Source organism: Taudactylus pleione, unplaced genomic scaffold (assembly GCF_031769625.1).
Source record: "Taudactylus pleione unplaced genomic scaffold, aTauple2 ptg001501l, whole genome shotgun sequence".
Taxonomy (NCBI): domain Eukaryota; kingdom Metazoa; phylum Chordata; class Amphibia; order Anura; family Myobatrachidae; genus Taudactylus; species Taudactylus pleione.
In genome coordinates this window covers 232,501-251,084 of record NW_028285899.1, presented here as the reverse complement: position 1 = coordinate 251,084, position 18,584 = coordinate 232,501, and the positions used below count along the sequence as shown (strand labels likewise).

Sequence of the window (18,584 nt, the reverse complement as noted above, 5' to 3'; positions counted from 1 at the left end):
CTGCCTTCTCATGTGTACCACCACCCATCGTTAACTGATAGACACTGCGCAATATTCCCCCAACCTGTCAACAAGTCTGCCTCACAAAAGACTTAATGAGAGCCCCCCTCCCTCTCGCTAACTCCCCTTTGAGACTGCTCCTGTATTCTCTCCTATTGAGATAATAGCACTGTGTATGTATATATATATATATATATATATATATATATATACATAATATAGGCCAATTGATCCAGGCTCTCTGTTGTTGACTAATACCCATGAGAACTAGGTTATCACTATAAAAGATAAGCACACTTTTCCACTTTTATGTTTCCTAAATGTTTTACCCTGTTTGTTGTATCCAAATAAAACCCGTGATAATATATTGACGGGGTTTGGTTTGCATTTGATTTGAAGCTCGTGTGCTCCCACAAATCAAGTGAATTACTGAAGGGATCTTTTGGAAACTCGTGGAAAGATACTACTTACTACATGCTATCAATATAGCACTTTTTGGTATGCAGCCCTTTATATATTTGCCATAATATATACAAAAGAAATACTATACTATGTTACTCCTCTCCTTTATGGGCTTAATTGAGCTCCTTTAAGGTGATCCAGCTGATGACCCCCGTGTCCATCCCATCCAGTGTGAACTTTGCGGTTCGGATTTCAGATAAGCTTTATAACAATTTTTCTTTTGGTACGCACATTTATTTTGAGCACTGGTTGCCAAATTTTTAGTATACTATTTGTATTGATTTGTAGATTCTTCTACTTTTTTTCAAGATCTTTTTTAAATCTAAATATAGTATATAGTGCATTGGAATTTCATGTGTGCTATTTTTTTGTCAACAATGTATACAGATGTGTCATGCCAAAACTGCCCCTCTCAGTGCGACAGGTCCTGGGTGACTAGCGCCAAGCAGCCCCTCTCAGTGCGACAGGTTCTGGGTGACTCGCGCCAAACAGCCCCTCTCAGTGCGACAGGTCCCGGGTGACTCGCGCCAAACAGCCCCTCTCAGTGCGACAGGTTCCGGGTGACTCGCGCCAAACAGACCCTCTCAGTGTGACAGTTCCTGGGTGCTCAGGCTGCCCCTAGGCACAACATTATTAGCCACCCTATCCCCCTCCTACACAACTGACCCTGGCCTCCACGGTCACAGGCAGCTAAGCATAGCGGCAGAGCCGGCCAGCAGCAATGACAGGCAGCATGGTAAGTGTCACTGCTGTTCAGGCTCCGCCCCCCTTCATGACATCCAGGGTTGGATGGTCCCGAAGCTAAAGACTCGGCAGACAGCAATTAGGCAGGCAAGCTGCATCCAATGCACATCGGGGGGCTTGTTCTAGGAGCAAAATAAGGCCCTCATTCAGAGCCGTACGCTCTGAGCAGAGTGCACGCTCTGAATGAGGGCCGCCCTCCATAAAAATGGAGCGTCCTCCTGGACGCTCGTATAGCTGTGGGTCACCACCCACAGCCTATACGAGCGTGCATTTTGATGGCCGCGATGGTCGTGACCATCGCGACCATCGAAACTGCGAGCCGGAGCCTGCGGTTGAGGTTTTCAACCGCAAGCTCCGGAGTGATTTTGGCTCTATCAGAGCCAAAATCACTCCCACTGACATCACTAGTGATGTCAGTGGACCGGCTTCTGACGGGAGGCGTTCCCGTGGGAACGCCCCCGTCAGGGAGGCACGCCCCCGGCACGCCCACCAAAGGGGGCGTGCTGTCAGTCAACATCGACAGCACGCCCCCTTGGAAGAGACACTACGAGTGAAGGAAAATCCTTCGCTCATCGCGTCTGGCGCATGCGCACGATGGAGCTCCCTCCGTCGTGCGCATGCTCAGTGCAGAACATCGACCCACTTGCGAGCGGACAGCCGCTCGCGAGTGGGTCTGAATCAGGCCCTAAGATTCCAGCCAGCCAGCTTTGTCCTTTAATATGATTTCACCTTTAGTTTCCATTCATCTTTAATTGTTAAATCACTATGATTTGGGGGCCTATTCATCAACACTAACGGACACAGAGTACCGCGGGTGTAATCAGTGCTGCACATTCGCCTCTTTTGTGAAGGTAACGGCGCATGCACAGCACTGATTACAGCTGCGGTAAGTTAGTGTAGAGAGGTAAAAGTATCTATTTCCCGAAAAGCTGTCATCGCACAAATGACAGCTTTTCAGAATAGATAGTTATAGGGAGGAGGAATCAGGGCCATCTCTTCCATTGGGCTTGTTGGGCAGTTGCCCAAAGGCCCAAAGATTGTAGGGGCCTGCCAATCTGCCCCCCTGCAGTCGCGGCCAGTGGGTAAATTTGTGATATTTTTATAAGACGTCCGCCGGCGCACTGTATTCCGATCTAACCTCCCCCACCCCATCCCCCCCTGGTGACGAGTACTCACCTCAGTCCCAATTTCACTTCATCCGCCGGCTTCAGACCAGTCAGAGTCTCTCTGCATGTGTGGGAGGTCTGATGGGCATGCAGGAGGGTTTAATTTTTCGTGACCATTTAAATTTTTTTCCCGTGAATGGGTGGGTAGGGGGCCCCAGTGCATTGCTTTGCCCAGGGCCCACACTGCTGTTAAAACAACCCTGGGAGGAATTATGAATTCCTCTGGCGGTAATTAGGTAGAACTCCATGCAGGTTCTAAATCTAATCACCCCCATCGATTTTTTTAGTTATGATGAATAGGCGCCTATGTCTTTGCTTTTAGGCAGGTTACAGTATTAGTCATTATAAACAGCTTAAACTAGCCAGCCGGAAAACTGTATCTCAGAGATTCCTAACTTTGGTTAATATTTAATTTCCTAATCGCTCTGTAATAAGACGTACAGAGTGTTCTGTAACTGTCCCTTTCCCAAATTACAATGTTCTCAGTCATACGATTATCTCATTATATATAAATTAATGTCAACATATATACCTATATACAGTACCTGATGATATCTGGCCGTGATTCAGAGCCGGATGCTCTGACAGAGCGCTCGCTCTGAATCAGGGCCGTCCCTCTTACTTTTTGGAGCGGGTCTCCTGGCCGCTCGCATAGCTGTGGGTGACCACCCACAGCTATAGCGAGCATCCAAAATGATGGTCGCGATGGTCAAGACCATCGCGACCATCGGGCTTACGACGAGACCCTTGTGGTAGGATCTCGTCTGCCGCAAGCCCTGGAGTGCTTTTGGCTCTATCAGAGCCAAAAGCACTCCCACTGACCTCACTAGTGACGTAAGTGGGGCCGGCCCCAGACGGTAGGCGTTCCCATGGGAACGCCTCCGTCTGGGCAGCCACACCCCCGGCACGCCCACCAAAGGGGGCGTGCTGTCAATCACCATCGACAGCACGCCCCCTTTGGTGCGAGACCCATAACGACGGCTTGGCCGTCGTTATTCGGGTCTCGCGCATGCGCACAACAGAGCCGCCTCCGTCGTGCGCATGCGCACTTGGGCAACATCGACCCGCTTGCGAGTGCTCAGCGCTCGCGAGCGGGTCTGAATCAGGCCCTCTGTGACTCACTGCCTGCTCCTAGGAACAGAGTCTGAGTTACTGTATAGACAGAGTCCCCAGCGAATGAGTGACAGTACAGAGGGCCTGATTCAGACCCAGTCGCAAGCGCTGAGTGCTCGCAACGGGGTTGATGGTGGCTCAGTGCACACATGCAGCATGCACACTGCTCATGCGCGAGCCCCGGAGTGAGCGCAAAAAGCGCTCGCTCCAGGACTCACTACAAAAAGGGCGGCTGTTGATGTTGATCGACAGCTCGCCCCATTTTGTAGGCGTGGCAGGGGGGGTGGCCTCACAAACGGAGGCATTCCCTCCAGTGATGTCAGTGGGAGACCTTCCGGCTCTATTTGAGCCAGAAGCTCTCTGGGGCTTGCGGCCACGAGACCTTACCACAAGGGTCTCGTCGCAAGCCCGATGGTTGCGATGGTCTTGACCCACAGCTATGCGAGCGGCCAAGGGGCCGCAACTAAAAAAACCTGCGTCTGCTCTGATTTCAGAGCGAGCGCTTGCTTTTTGCGAGCGCCTCTGAATCAGGCCCAGTATGCAGCCTCCTCTTAGTGTGTGCTGTACAGTCAGCTGAGAAAAGCTAAACAGTACAAATAGAAAATTGCAGCGCTAAATAAATTACACAAATTATTCCTTAAAAAATTGTCATATCAAATATAGAAATAAAAAGAAATAAATACGTTGCTAGCAAAATTCAATAAACAAATATAAATGGCACTTGATAATTCAAAACATAGACATGCATGTCAGAAAAAAATGCTCATATATGTAAGCATGCACCCTGTTCAGGCACCGTTACTGTTCATATCACCGCACAGGTTCACTTGTACACAGACAGTTCCATTGGAAATGACAACTTTACCGGCTTAAAGTGATTCCAGTAAGTCCTGTATAGGTGGGGGTCCTAATGATAGAACCACACAGGACTCCCTGTGATGTAAAGGGTATGTCCTCAAACAGCTGACGCTAAGAAGTAGTCCAAAGTGTCTTGTGGTGGTGGCGGATTGGAGATGGAAATGATCCCAGCCACACCAAATCTGCCTGTTGAACCGTGGGTTGGCTGGAGATGCTGGACAATTCAATCGGTAATTCCAATAAGAACACAGTTAGGCAGTGAAACGCGTTGGTGAAGCACCCCGATTCAGGCACCCTTTCCTATTTCCGTCTTCACTGTGTTTGGGACATTCTATTTGGAACTGTGGGCCTGATTCAGAGCCGTTCGCTATTTGCGGACGTTCGTTCAAAAACAAGGGGTGGCTATTCAAATGATCCGTTCGCAAATTGCAGTCTGTTCACACCTCTAAGTCTGAATGAGCGAGCAAAACATACGCTCGTTTATTTGTTAAAAACGCCCCCTGGCCGCTCGCACCATACGTCATGTCCGCTATTTATTAGATTAATCGAGTACATCGTACAGCGTATGAACTGCTCGCTATTCTTGTGGTTGGTTTTTGCTACCACAATCTTGCGAGCAGTTCTGGCTATAAAATAACCCAGTGACGTGGTCAATGACGCTGCAGTATTAATTATGCACACCCATAAAACGCCCGTTTTGACCTTTAAGCACGCCTGCGTTCTGATCTCCACTCCCCGTTTTCAAGCACCTTCCCCTGTTACCACCCACATACGCCTCATTCTGTCACTCAAAATAGCAGGCATTCTATATTATACTATATTGCGAGCACATGAATTTCGGCCGCACTGACTGATTCGCGCATGCGTATAACGATCCGTACGCATGCGCAGATGTGCGAACATCGCTCGGAACGAGCGTACTGCCGCTAGCGAGTGGCTCTGAATGAGGGCCTGTGTTCTTATTGGAATTACCGATTTGTACTGCTTATTGAAGAGACTAACTATCTCTTACTTAGCAGCGGCTTAGAGAAGCAACCTTTGTCAGCGCCGTGTTTTTTAGTAGTACCTTTTGCCAGCTGAGAAAAGCTACACTGATGACGGCTGTAGCTCCGCCACATGGAACAATTATTAAGAGGAAAAAATTGTTTTTTTGTTTCTGCAAACAGGAGAGGTTACAGCAATATGTTATCAAAAGACAATAGGTACCAACTGCACTCCCCATAAATCTGAGTTTAAAACTGACCTGTTTACACCCTTCCCAGCCTCCTCTGGAGATATTAGAACAAATCACCCTATCCCCCTGCCATCCAGGCCCTATATAGATGACCAAATTCAAAGCTGCACTGGGAGAAGCCAACTTTTGTTTCACTTTACCAGGATTCTGCTTCTGTGATGAGAGTGTGCACAGGCCCCCACTGAGAGTGTGCACGGGCCCCCACTGAGAGTGTGCACGGGCCCCCACTGAGAGTGTGCACGGGCCCACACTGAGAGTGTACAAGGTCCCCCACTGAGAGTGTGCACGGGCCCCCACTGAGAGTGTGCACGGGCCCCCACCGAGAGTGTGCACGGGCCCCCACCGAGAGTGTACAAGGACCCCCACTGAGAGTGTACAAGGACCCCCACTGAGAGTGTGCACGGGCCCACACTGAGAGTGTACAAGGACCCCACTGAGAGTGTACAAGGACCCCACTGAGAGTGTCCACGGGCCCCCACTGAGAGTGTACATGGGCCCCCACTGAGAGTGTGCACGGGCCCCCTCACCACATGCTTGCCTAACTCTCAGGTTTCAGATTTAAGGCAATTTAGAAATATTTTTTTTTTCTGCTGTTGTGGAACTACAAATTCCAGCAGGCTCTGCCAGACCAGGCATTGCAGAGTCTGTGGCATAACAATCAATCGTCCTCTTATTCTAATCAGTCGGCGTAAAGTGTGGTCCTCTGAGGGTTGTGTGTATGCTGGTATTACATTTGTCAGAGACAATACATTAGGAGCTGGACGCATGGTCACAAAGCAGGTCCCCTACCTTCAGCTTCAGCAAGTTACATGAAGAGGTTAATGCATCAATCAATGACTGTGCCCTGCTACTGGCTGGCAGTGCGTGCTTGAACTTGTAGTTCCACGACTGCTGTAAGGCCATGTGTTGCCTAAGCTTGCTGCCGATACTGTACTACTTCACAATGAAATTCCACCCTGGGTTTAAAAGGAAAAGAGGAGAGGGCTCAGCTTCCAGTTAATTATAATTTATTACATTTATTTCAAGTTAAGACATGCCTCTACTAATTATTAGACTCTTTATTCACTGAATGCGGGCTGACGGCACGCTATTGTCAAGTAAACACAGATCTGTTTTCTTCTTGGTCCCTGTTCCTGAAACGGTGACGCAGGAATCTTCTCCCACACAGATGCGTTTGAGGTACGTGACCCCCGGCTCCGCTGTGCATCTTGAGGTATTACAGTGCTACGTATGTTGCTGTCTGCTCCCCAAGAGGTCAGCGTCTTTGCTGGTACAGTATGAAGGTGGCAAAGAGTCTGTCCAGTACTCAGGTCTGTCTGCTGGGAGTCTTCCCTGGGGGGGGTGAGTGTGTAAAGCCTAAGGTGCAGATGCTGTAATAAAACATACCAGTTTGTGCGTCTGTTTTAAGCCCTGGTTAAATCACATGATCTTGGCTAATACACTGTGTGCATTCCATGTCACCTAGGGACGTCAGGTCTGAACATCCCGGTCCCCAATGCACGGTACCAAAAGTGCTGTCACTTCCTGAGTGCCATTATGGAAGTGTCTTAGCTCTGCCGGCACCCGTCTGGGAGTAAATATGTTTCTCACGTGGGTACACTGGTACGAAATTTTACTCCCATGCCCACTAACCCTAGTAACCTACAGACAGGTAATTGGGCGCAATCCTGACAGTTCCCCATGTAACCTATCGGGTTATGGATCCCAAAGGCCATGATTGCGTACAACCTTGGCGTAGCTTCCCACGGACCTGTCTTCCAACCTCCGTCATATTACTGAAACGCGACTGTTTTTAATATATACGTGGTATGGGTCACTGCGCTTATCCACTTTCTTAGAGCGGGTGTATCCGAGGATTAAACTCCCCACAGTCACAGCAAAGAGGAACATGACGAAGAGGATGAAGATGTAGGCGTTGTCATCTTTGCTGGGTTTGTCCAGTTTGGCGCTCGTCCCGTTCAGCCGTGGGTGCGGCTGGTAGGGGGGACTGTTCAGCATCTTGTTTATGGCCTGGAGTACGGTGTGGAGGTTTTCTAGCAGCCTTTCCATTGGCCGGGCGGTCTCCATGCCGTGGGATCACCTGGACAGGTGGAGATCACACTTCCACGTCCTCCGCACAGGGGAATCTGGAGACAGAGGAGAGGGTTACTGAACGTTCAGCACGAGCTCATTTAGCACTGTCAGAGATACTATCCTATTTGGCTAATTTGTTTCATTTTCGATGCTTACTTGAGAGATATAAACTATAAATTTCCTTATTTTGATGCTGGTTTTATTCACAACTGCAATCACAGGAAAACATTTTTGAGAGTTACATATATCCCTATGTTTGTCACTTTGTAGACACACACACACTCACACACACACAGCTGCCTTATTTGTTTTCTTCAAGCTGCTATTAATGATTTACAGTTTGCGTAGTGTCAAGTAGCTACCATGGCAACCACAGTCACATGGCACATGGTGTAGAGAGCAGAGAGGCTTTGGAAGTGCCTATTCTCAGCATGCTTCTTCTCAACACAATCCCCCAAAACCCTTCTCTCCTCCCTTCTTCCTCTCCCATCATGCACCTGCAGTGAGAGCTCTGGACCATGTGACCCAGAGAACGAGCTTGGGTGCTTACCTGGAAATGCCTTACCATTTCAAAATAGCAAGATCAGCACCAAATAAGTTGCCCCCATGACCAACCCTAACACACTCCAAGGTCCCCAAACCACATCCAAATGTGCACTCACTTTCTGGTAGTCCATGACACTCTCTGAGTCCTAGAGTCCCAAGCAAGTGGCTATCTTAACTACAGTAGGAGGTATCAGGTGGGAAAGTCTTAACTTAAGTATGGTCTATGGTCTGTATCACTGTGGACCTCATTCAGTGTGTCGCGCTAGATGCGATCGCTCGCCCCCAGTGTATGCAAATTTGTCAAAGTGACGCCACGGGAAGCGATCGCTCGCCAAGGCATAAGCACGCCCACCATGTCTTAGCGAGCGGCCAGTGTATGCCCAATTGCACAGGCAGAGCCGCCCACTGGCGCACGTCATCTCCAGGAAGTGAATTAAAACATTGGTATATCCAGGACAATCGGAAGCGATCGCAGCGCTCGTGGTTGCCTTACCCTACCGCAAGCACTGCGAGGACTTCAGTGTAAAAAACAGGCATGTGATGTGTACTATGACGCTGCGTATTAATTATTCACACCTCTGAAATGGCGTTGAAACACTCAGGCACGCCTGCATTCGCACCTCCACTCCCCCGTTATCAGTGTCCTGCCCCTGTTACCACCCACAAACGGCCTCTCCTGTCACTCATGTCACTGGGCTGTCTTTGCTTTGCGAGTGAGCGGCCTGCGATCACACAGAGTAGTTCGCGCACTCACAGAATGAAGCGTGCGCATGCGCGTACACAAACCATAGGGCCGCTTGCGAGCGCACAGCGCTAGCGAGATACTCTGAATGAGGTCCTGTGTGCATTATTTGCCATAACATGTGTAGTGCTATAATTAGTCTCATTAGACTGAGACAGCTGCTTCTTGCGTCAGTCTTGGGAGTCGCCAAAATTTGGGACATAAATTTACTAATGCCCTTTATTTGTTACCATGGAACCCATTAAAGTTTTTTTCCGGAGTTGATTGAGAATCTAATCTCATAGCCACATAATTCCAGGGGAGACAGAGATAGAGGTCTCACCCCTTGTTGTGGCCCCCAGCTTGCTCCCTTCCCCACTCTGCCAGGCGGAGTGCTGCTTTATCACTGATTGCAGGAGGAAGCTCCGGGTGACACCTGCTCTTCCTCCTGCGGTTACTGTAGAAACAGCAGAGTGCCAGGCAGCCAGAGTTCCTGTACTCCCACAGTCTGCGACTATCCCACAGACAATGGTAGACCCCACACCTTTCGGTTTCATCTTTACTTGTTCCATTGGGACCGTGATTCCAAAAAGTTTGCATTTTGGGCCATGTACCTCTGTGGTATCTTGAAGCTTTGTGTTCCCTAAAGCTGTCTGGGGTAAGAGTCCCCCGGAGAACATTGATGTGCACTGAAGTGTTAATTTGAAGGGATAAAGGCTTTCTCTAGTAATACCATGGCTGTTAACAAACAACATTTTCACATGAATGCTCCCTTGTTCTTCAGCCTAATTACACAATTACATTAGGAATTAACATGACAAAAACAAAAATATGTTGCACGGCAAATAAATGAGGAAATCTGGCATCTCCTCCGCTAACCTCAAATCTCCAGAGCTGGAGGATAAGTGGCGAACAATGAGACCTGTCACTAAGCTGAGTGTCTGTGCCATCAGTCATCACATCAGCTAGTATTGTTTTTCTATGCTCCAGGGAACCTCTTAATCCAGCTCTCAGGAGAGCACTGTGACCATGTTAGGAGGTGCAGGCACTCTAAGTGTAATGTTCTGCCCCTACAGGGGTGGTGGGTCTCCAGAGATACAGGGAGGGACAGCGCAGTGGAGGGCAAGCACCGGGAATTACAAATAGGATTTTGTTGGGGGCACACGTTTGTGACACTACAACGTCAAGTATGCCCGTGCTTCTGTATCCATGTTGGCACTTGCAGTTCTACAAACATCAGTGTGCATTACTAGGCATGGGCTGTCACTGCACACTGGCACTTGTAGTGTCACAATAAGTTGCGCAGTGCTGTACAGCATTGGGACAATGCCTGGGAAAGCAATGACGTCTCTCCCATAGTTCCGAGGAGCAGCCGGGCGGACCAGACGGCGGTGGACGTAGGGGCGGGGTTTAAGGTAAGTATTATTTTTTTTGTGTAAGCGGCACTACAGGGGCATTACTATGGGGCATTACCATGTGAGCACTACTACAGGAGTATTACTATGGGGGCACTACTACAGGAGCATTACTATTGGGGCATTACCATATGGGCACTACTACAGGGGCATTACTATATGAGCACTACCACAGGGGTATTACTATGGGGGCATTACCATATGGGAACTACTACAGGGGCATTACTATATGGGCACTACTACAGGGGCATTACTATGGGGGCATTACTATATGGACTCTACTGCAGGGGCATTACTATATGGGCACTACTACAGGGGCATTACTATGGGGGCATTACCATATGGGCACTACTACAGGGGCATTACTATATGGGCACTACTACAGGGGCATTATCTCAGGGGGCATTACCATATGGGCACTACTAAAGGGGCATTACTATGGGGGCATTACCATATGGGCACTACTACAGGGGAATTACTATAGGGGCACTGCCGCAGGGGGGCATTTCTATAGGGGAATCAGCAGGGGGGGGCGCCAAATTACTCTCTTGGCCCGGGTGACAAAAATCCTAGTTTCGGCTCTGTGCATACGTATAAATCCGCGCAGATAATTGCATAGAACCTGGCAGCCGTGGAAGTCCGCATGATAGCACTTTGTTTTCGACTCAGATTCAGGGCCTGATTGAGCAATGTACCCGATGGTTTACACACATTTCCGATAGTGGTGCACCTGCACATGTGCTAGACCGATTCTGCGCATGTGCAAAACAAGTCCTGCGTGATCACACGCAGTTCCCCAAGCCGCGGCATGATTGACAGGCTGCGGCCGTTTGGGGGCAAGGAGGGGTGGCACTGGCCTGCGTTCCAGGAAACAGGGGCGTGTCTCCCCCATTTTCCGGGAGTGCAAAGGCTAGGGTCTGCGTCGGAGAACGCAGATATCTGTACTTGCAAGCGGCAGGAGACGGTCAGTCTGAGTGAGCTTCAGCTTACTCAGATGGGCGATGTTACAAACATTGTGACCGATGGTCTCGATGTTGATCCGCTGCTGCGTCTTTGGATGCGGCACTCAGATCTGCCATGCTGGCTGGAGGCGTCTTTTCCATACTTGCCGACTATCTGGCTGCCCCTTCCGAGAGGGAGCAGCCAGATCGGCTTGACTGGGGGTGTGTGGCCAGCAAACAGGGGCGTGGCCGGCCAGACGACAATAGTTTGTAGGCGGGGCGGGGGGCGGAGCCACGTGATCGCATCATTTTGGCCCCACCCCCGCTACACACTGCCGATATTACAGGTAGTGTGAAGCAGGGGGCGGGGCCAAAATGACACGATTCAGTGTAAATCGCGTCACAAGTTCCCCGCTGCCAGGGATTTTCTTGTAATTGCGGTGGGGGGCAGGAGGGGTCAGCAGCTGCCGGGAGACTTGCCTGCCTTCCCGGGAGGTCGGGAGCGGCACCCGATTTTCGGAAGGCTCCCGACCAAATCGGGAGGGTAGGCAAGTATGGTCTTTTCCCCTCAGACGCCTCCTGTACGGTACTGCACAGCCGAATATCTGAATCAGCCCTCAGGCCCTTGATTTGCAGTTTTGCTAATGACACGGTGTGCAAACCACACAGCATATGATGTCCTGCATTTTGCGGAAACTGCGCTTTAATAAATCTCTCCTTAAAAATTAAAGAATAAAAGTCATGGTACATACATAGAGGGGCCTATTCAATAACCGATAAATGGCCTGGTAACCATGCGGAAACGCTAGTTTCCATATATTTAGGTTACCGGGCTATTCATCATCAGGGGTCCCAAATGGACCCCCTGATATTCAGTAAACTCCGAGTTTGCTGCTGAAAACAAGCGCCGTCTTCAGACGGTGCTTGCTCTCGTAGCCCTGCTCCTCCCTATGGGAAGGAGTTCCGGGGATGCGAAGTGGGATCCGATTACATTTTCCGCCCCCTCCCTCCAGAAAATATAGTGCATGAGCAGAAGGTAAAGCAAAGAAGCCGGGACAATTTTAGGGTTAGATTTAGTAAAGCGTCTAAATATTAAGTTAGCCATAGCAGCCAATCACATTCTGTCTATCATAAACTAGGCTGCCATAGAGAAATCAGAGCTACAGTAGCATCTGATTGGTTGCTATGGGTAACACGACCACTTTTCATTTTTACAAGCTTCCGTAGATCTGCCTGGTAAGAGTCCTAGCTTCCTCTACAAAGCTGGCACTGCCTACAATGACATGTGAGATAAGTCAGGCTGGCCGAGCTAATGACGGACACATGGTATAAATATATGTCTTTTCCTGTATAAGTCTCACATGTGTAGTAGAAGCAGTCAGCGTGTTGCTGTTTTCCTCAGAAGGAAGCCCCCCTCCCCGTTCATTTGCGTCACTGATCATAACAGGAAGATAGTAGCAGCAGAGAGATTCTCTAGTGCTGGAGATTTCGCCGGGGAATAATAAGTAGTAATAAAGGGCAGATTGGTTACTCCTGTGACCATCCCCGGTAATTTGTTTTCTGCGCTGCGCTCTATGGTACGATGACCTCTGGAGATATCGCCTGGGGTAAACGGAGAGAGAAGGAGGGTGAAATGGCGGTTACCCACTGGCATTAATGCAATGCTAATGAGACGGCAATGACATCACCAGAGACATGCCAGGTGTGACCAGTGTGCCAGTAGCGGATACGAGGGAGGGGCACACCCCTGTTATTTCCGAATGGAGACGGTGCAGAACAGGTGTGCAGAAGACATAGAGAATCTGGGGGTTATGTATCATCACTTTAAACAGCGGAGTAGAGGACAAGTCGTACGGCGCATGCGATTACACTAAGTTATTCATTGACACTAATACTGCCGCACAGCTCTGTCCTGTATTATACACTAATACTGCCGCACATCTCTGTCCTGTATTATACACTAATACTGCCGCACAGCTCTGTCCTGTATTATACACTAATACTGCCGCACAGCTCTGTCCTGTATTATACACTAATACTGCCGCACATCTCTGTTCTATATTATACACTAATACTGCCGCACAGCTCTGTCCTGTATTATACACTAATACTGCCTCACATCTCTGTCCTGTATTATACACTAATACTGCCGCACATCTCTGTTCTATATTATACACTAATACTGCTGCACAGCTCGGTCCTGTATTATACACTAATACTGACGCACAGCTCTGTCCTGTATTATACACTAATACTGACGCACAGCTCTGTCCTGTATTATACACTAATACTGACGCACAGCTCTGTCCTGTATTAAAAACTAATACTGAAGCACAGCTCTGTCCTGTATTATACACTAATACTGCCGCACAGCTCTGTCCTGTATTATACACTAATACTGCCGCACAGCTCTGTCCTGTATTATACACTAATACTGCCGCACAGCTCTGTTCTGTATTATACACTAATACTGCCGCACAGCTCTGTACTGTATTATACACTAATACTGCCGCACATCTCTGTCCTGTATTATACACCAATACTGCCGCACATCTCTGTCCTGTATTATACACTAACACTGCCGCACAGCTCTGTCCTGTATTATACACTAATACTGCCACACAGCTCTGTACTGTATTATACACTAATACTGCCGCACAGCTCTGTCCTGTATTATACACTAATACTGCCGCACATCAGTCTGTCCTGTATTATACACTAATACTGCCACACAGCTCTGTCCTGTATTATACACTAATACTGCCGCACAGCTCTGTCCTGTATTATACAATAATACTGCCGCACAGCTCTGTCCTGTATTATACACTAATACTGCCGCACAGCTCTGTCCTGTATTATACAATAATACTGCCCCACAGCTCTGTCCTGTATTATACACTAATACCGCCGCACAGCTCTGTCCTGTATTATACACTAATACTGCCGCTCAGCTCTGTCCTGTATTATACTGTACACTAATACTGCCGCACAGCTCTTTCCTGTATTATACACTAATACTGTCACACAGCTCTGTCCTGTATTATACACTAATACCACCGCACAGCTCTGTCCTGTATTATACTGTACACTAATACTGTCACACAGCTCTGTCCTGTATTATACACTAATACCGCCGCACAGCTCTGTCCTGTATTATACTGTACACTAATACTGCCGCACAGCTCTTTCCTGTATTATACACTAATACTGTCACACATCTCTGTCCTGTATTATACACTAATACTGCCGCACAGCTCTGTCCTGTATTATACACTAATACTGCCGCTCAGCTTTGTCCTGTATTATACTGTACACTAATACTGCCGCACAGCTCTTTCCTGTATTATACACTAATACTGTCACACAGCTCTGTCCTGTATTATACACTAATACCGCCGCACAGCTCTGTCCTGTATTATACTGTACACTAATACTGCCGCACAGCTCTTTCCTGTATTATACACTAATACTGTCACACAGCTCTGTCCTGTATTATACACTAATACCGCCTCACAGCTCTGTCCTGTATTATACTGTACACTAATACTGCCGCACAGCTCTTTCCTGTATTATACACTAATACTGTCACACAGCTCTGTCCTGTATTATACACTAATACTGCCGCACAGCTCTGTCCTGTATTATACAATAATACTGCCGCACAGCTCTGTAATGTATTATACACTAATACTGCCGCACAGCTCTGTCCAGTATTATACACTAATACTGTCACACAGCTCTGTCCTGTATTATACACTAATACTGCTGCACAGCTCTGTCCTGTATTATACACTAATACTGTCCCACAGCTCTGTCCTGTATTATACACTAATACCGCCGCACAGCTCTGTCCTGTATTATACACTAATACTGCCGCTCAGCTCTGTCCTGTATTATACTGTACACTAATACTGCCGCACAGCTCTTTCCTGTATTATACACTAATACTGTCACACAGCTCTGTCCTGTATTATACACTAATACCACCGCACAGCTCTGTCCTGTATTATACTGTACACTAATACTGTCACACAGCTCTGTCCTGTATTATACACTAATACCGCCGCACAGCTCTGTACTGTATTATACACTAATACTGCTGCACAGCTCTGTCCTGTATTATACACTAATACTGCTGCACAGCTCTGTCCTGTATTATACACTAATACTGTCAAACAGCTCTGTCCTGTATTATACTGTACACTAATACTGCTGCACAGCTCTGTCCTGCATTATACACTAATACTGCTGCACAGCTCTGTCCTGTATTATACACTAATATTGCCGCACAGCTCTGTCCTGTATTATACACTAATACTGCCGCACAGGTCTATCCTGAATTATACACTAATATTGCTGCACAGCGCTGTCCTCTATTATACACTAATATTGCCGCACAGCTCTGTCCTGTATTATACACTAATACTGCCACACAGCTCTGTCCTGTATTATACACTAATACTGCCGCACAGCTCTGTCCTGTATTATACACTAATACTGCCGCTCAGCTCTGTACTGTATTATACACTAATACTGCCGCACAGCTCTGTCCTGTATTATAAACTAATACTGCCGCACAGCGCTGTCCCGTATTATACACTAATACTACCGCGCATCTCTGTCCTGAATTATACACTAATACTGTCACACAGCTCTGTACTGTATTATACACTAATACTGCCGCACAGCTATGTCCTGTATTATACACTAATACCGCCGCACAGCTCTGTCCTGTATTATACCCTAATACTGCCGCACAGCTCTGTCCTATATTATACTGTACACTAATACTGCTGCACATCTCTTTCCTGTATTATAAACCAATACTGAAGCACAGCTCTGTCCTGTATTATACACTAATACTGCCGCACAGCTCTGTCCTGTATTATACACTAATACTGCCGCACAGCTCTGTCCTGTATTATACACTAATACTGCCGCACAGCTCTGTCCTGTATTATACACTAATACTGCCGCACAGCTCTGTACTGTATTATACACTAATACTGCCGCACAGCTCTGTCCTGTATTATACACCAATACTGCCGCACAGCTCTGTCCTGTATTATACACCAATACCGCCGCACAGCTCTGTCCTGTATTATACACTAATACTGCCGCACAGCTCTGTCCTGTATTATACACTAATACTGTCGCACAGCTCTGTCCTGTATTATACACTAATACTGCCGCACAGCTCTATCCTGTATTATACACCTATACTGTCGCACTGCTCTGTCCTGTATTATACACTATTACCACCGCACAGCTCTGTCCTGTATTATACTGTACACTAATACTGTCACACAGCTCTGTCCTGTATTATACACTAATACCGCCGCACAGCTCTGTCCTGTATTATACTGTACACTAATACTGCCGCACAGCTCTTTCCTGTATTATACACTAATACTGTCACACAGCTCTGTCCTGTATTATACACTAATACTGCCGCACAGCTCTGTCCTGTATTATACACTAATACTGCCGCTCAGCTCTGTCCTGTATGATACTGTACACTAATACAGCCGCACAGCTCTTTCCTGTATTATACACTAAAACTGTCACACAGCTCTGTCCTGTATTATACACTAATACCGCCGCACAGCTCTGTCCTGTATTATACTGTACACTAATACTGTCACACAGCTCTGTCCTGTATTATACACTAATACCGCCGCACAGCTCTGTCCTGTATTATACTGTACACTAATACTGCCGCACAGCTCTTTCCTGTATTATACACTAATACTGTCACACAGCTCTGTCCTGTATTATACACTAATACCGCCGCACAGCTCTGTCCTGTATTATACTGTACACTAATACTGCCGCACAGCTCTTTCCTGTATTATACACTAATACTGTCACACAGCTCTGTCCTGTATTATACACTAATACTGCCGCACAGCTCTGTCCTGTATTATACAATAATACTGTCACACAGCTCTGTCCTGTATTATACTGTACACTAATACTGCCGCACAGCTCTTTCCTGTATTATACACTAATACTGTCACACAGCTCTGTCCTGTATTATACACTAATACCGCCGCACAGCTCTGTCCTGTATTATACTGTACACTAATACTGTCACACAGCTCTGTCCTGTATTATACACTAATACCGCCGCACAGCTCTGTCCTGTATTATACTGTACACTAATACTGCCGCACAGCTCTTTCCTGTATTATACACTAATACTGTCACACAGCTCTGTCCTGTATTATACACTAATACTGCCGCACAGCTCTGTCCTGTATTATACAATAATACTGCCGCACAGCTTTGTCCTGTATTATACACTAATACTGCCGCACAGCTCTGTACTGTATTATACACTAATACTGCTGCACAGCTCTGTCCTGTATTATACACTAATACTGCTGCACAGCTCTGTCCTGTATTATACACTAATACTGTCGCACAGCTCTGTCCTGTATTATACACTAATACTGCTGCACAGCTCTGTCCTGTATTATACACTAATACTGCCGCACAGCTCTGTCCTGTATTATACACTAATACTGCCGCACAGCTCTGTCCTGTATTATACACTAATACTGCCGCACAGCTCTGTCCTGTATTATACACTAATACTGCCGCACAGCTCTGTCCTGTATTATACCCTAATACTGCCGCACAGCTCTGTCCTGTATTATACACTAATACTGCCGCACAGCTCTGTCCTGTATTATACCCTAATACTGCCGCACAGCTCTGTCCTGTATTATACCCTAATACTGCCGCACAGCTCTGTCCTGTATTATACACTAATACTGCCGCACAGCTCTGTCCTATATTATACTGTACACTAATACTGCCGCACATCTCTTTCCTGTATTATAAACCAATACTGAAGCACAGCTCTGTCCTGTATTATACACTAATACTGCCGCACAGCTCTGTCCTGTATTATACACTAATTCTGCCGCACAGCTCTGTCCTGTATTATACACTAATACTGCCGCACAGCTCTGTCCTGGATTATACACTAATACTGCCGCACAGCTCTGTACTGTATTATACACTAATACTGCCGCACAGCTCTGTCCTGTATTATACACTAATTCTGCCGCACAGCTCTGTCCTGTATTATACACTAATACTGCCGCACAGCTCTGTCCTGTATTATACACTAATACTGTCGCACAGCTCTGTCCTGTATTATACACTAATACTGCCGCACAGCTCTATCCTGTATTATACACCTATACTGTCGCACAGCTCTGTCCTGTATTATACACTAATACTGTCGCACAGCGCTGTCCTGTATTATACACTAATACCGCTTGGAGGGGGGCAGAGCAA

General features: G+C 47.4%; 1 protein-coding gene across 1 annotated transcript in view; it reads right to left on the bottom strand.

Moving 5' to 3' along the window:
• Positions 1–6,615: 6,615 nt before the first annotated feature.
• Positions 6,616–18,584, bottom strand: part of KCNE3 (potassium voltage-gated channel subfamily E regulatory subunit 3) — a 17,238-nt gene continuing 5,269 nt past the window's right edge. Inside the window, exon 2 of the mRNA XM_088463926.1 lies at positions 6,616–7,703. Coding sequence (XP_088320052.1) covers positions 7,345–7,644 — 300 coding nt within the window. The 5' untranslated portion in view covers positions 7,645–7,703 and the 3' untranslated portion in view covers positions 6,616–7,344. The remainder of the gene's footprint in view (positions 7,704–18,584) is intronic.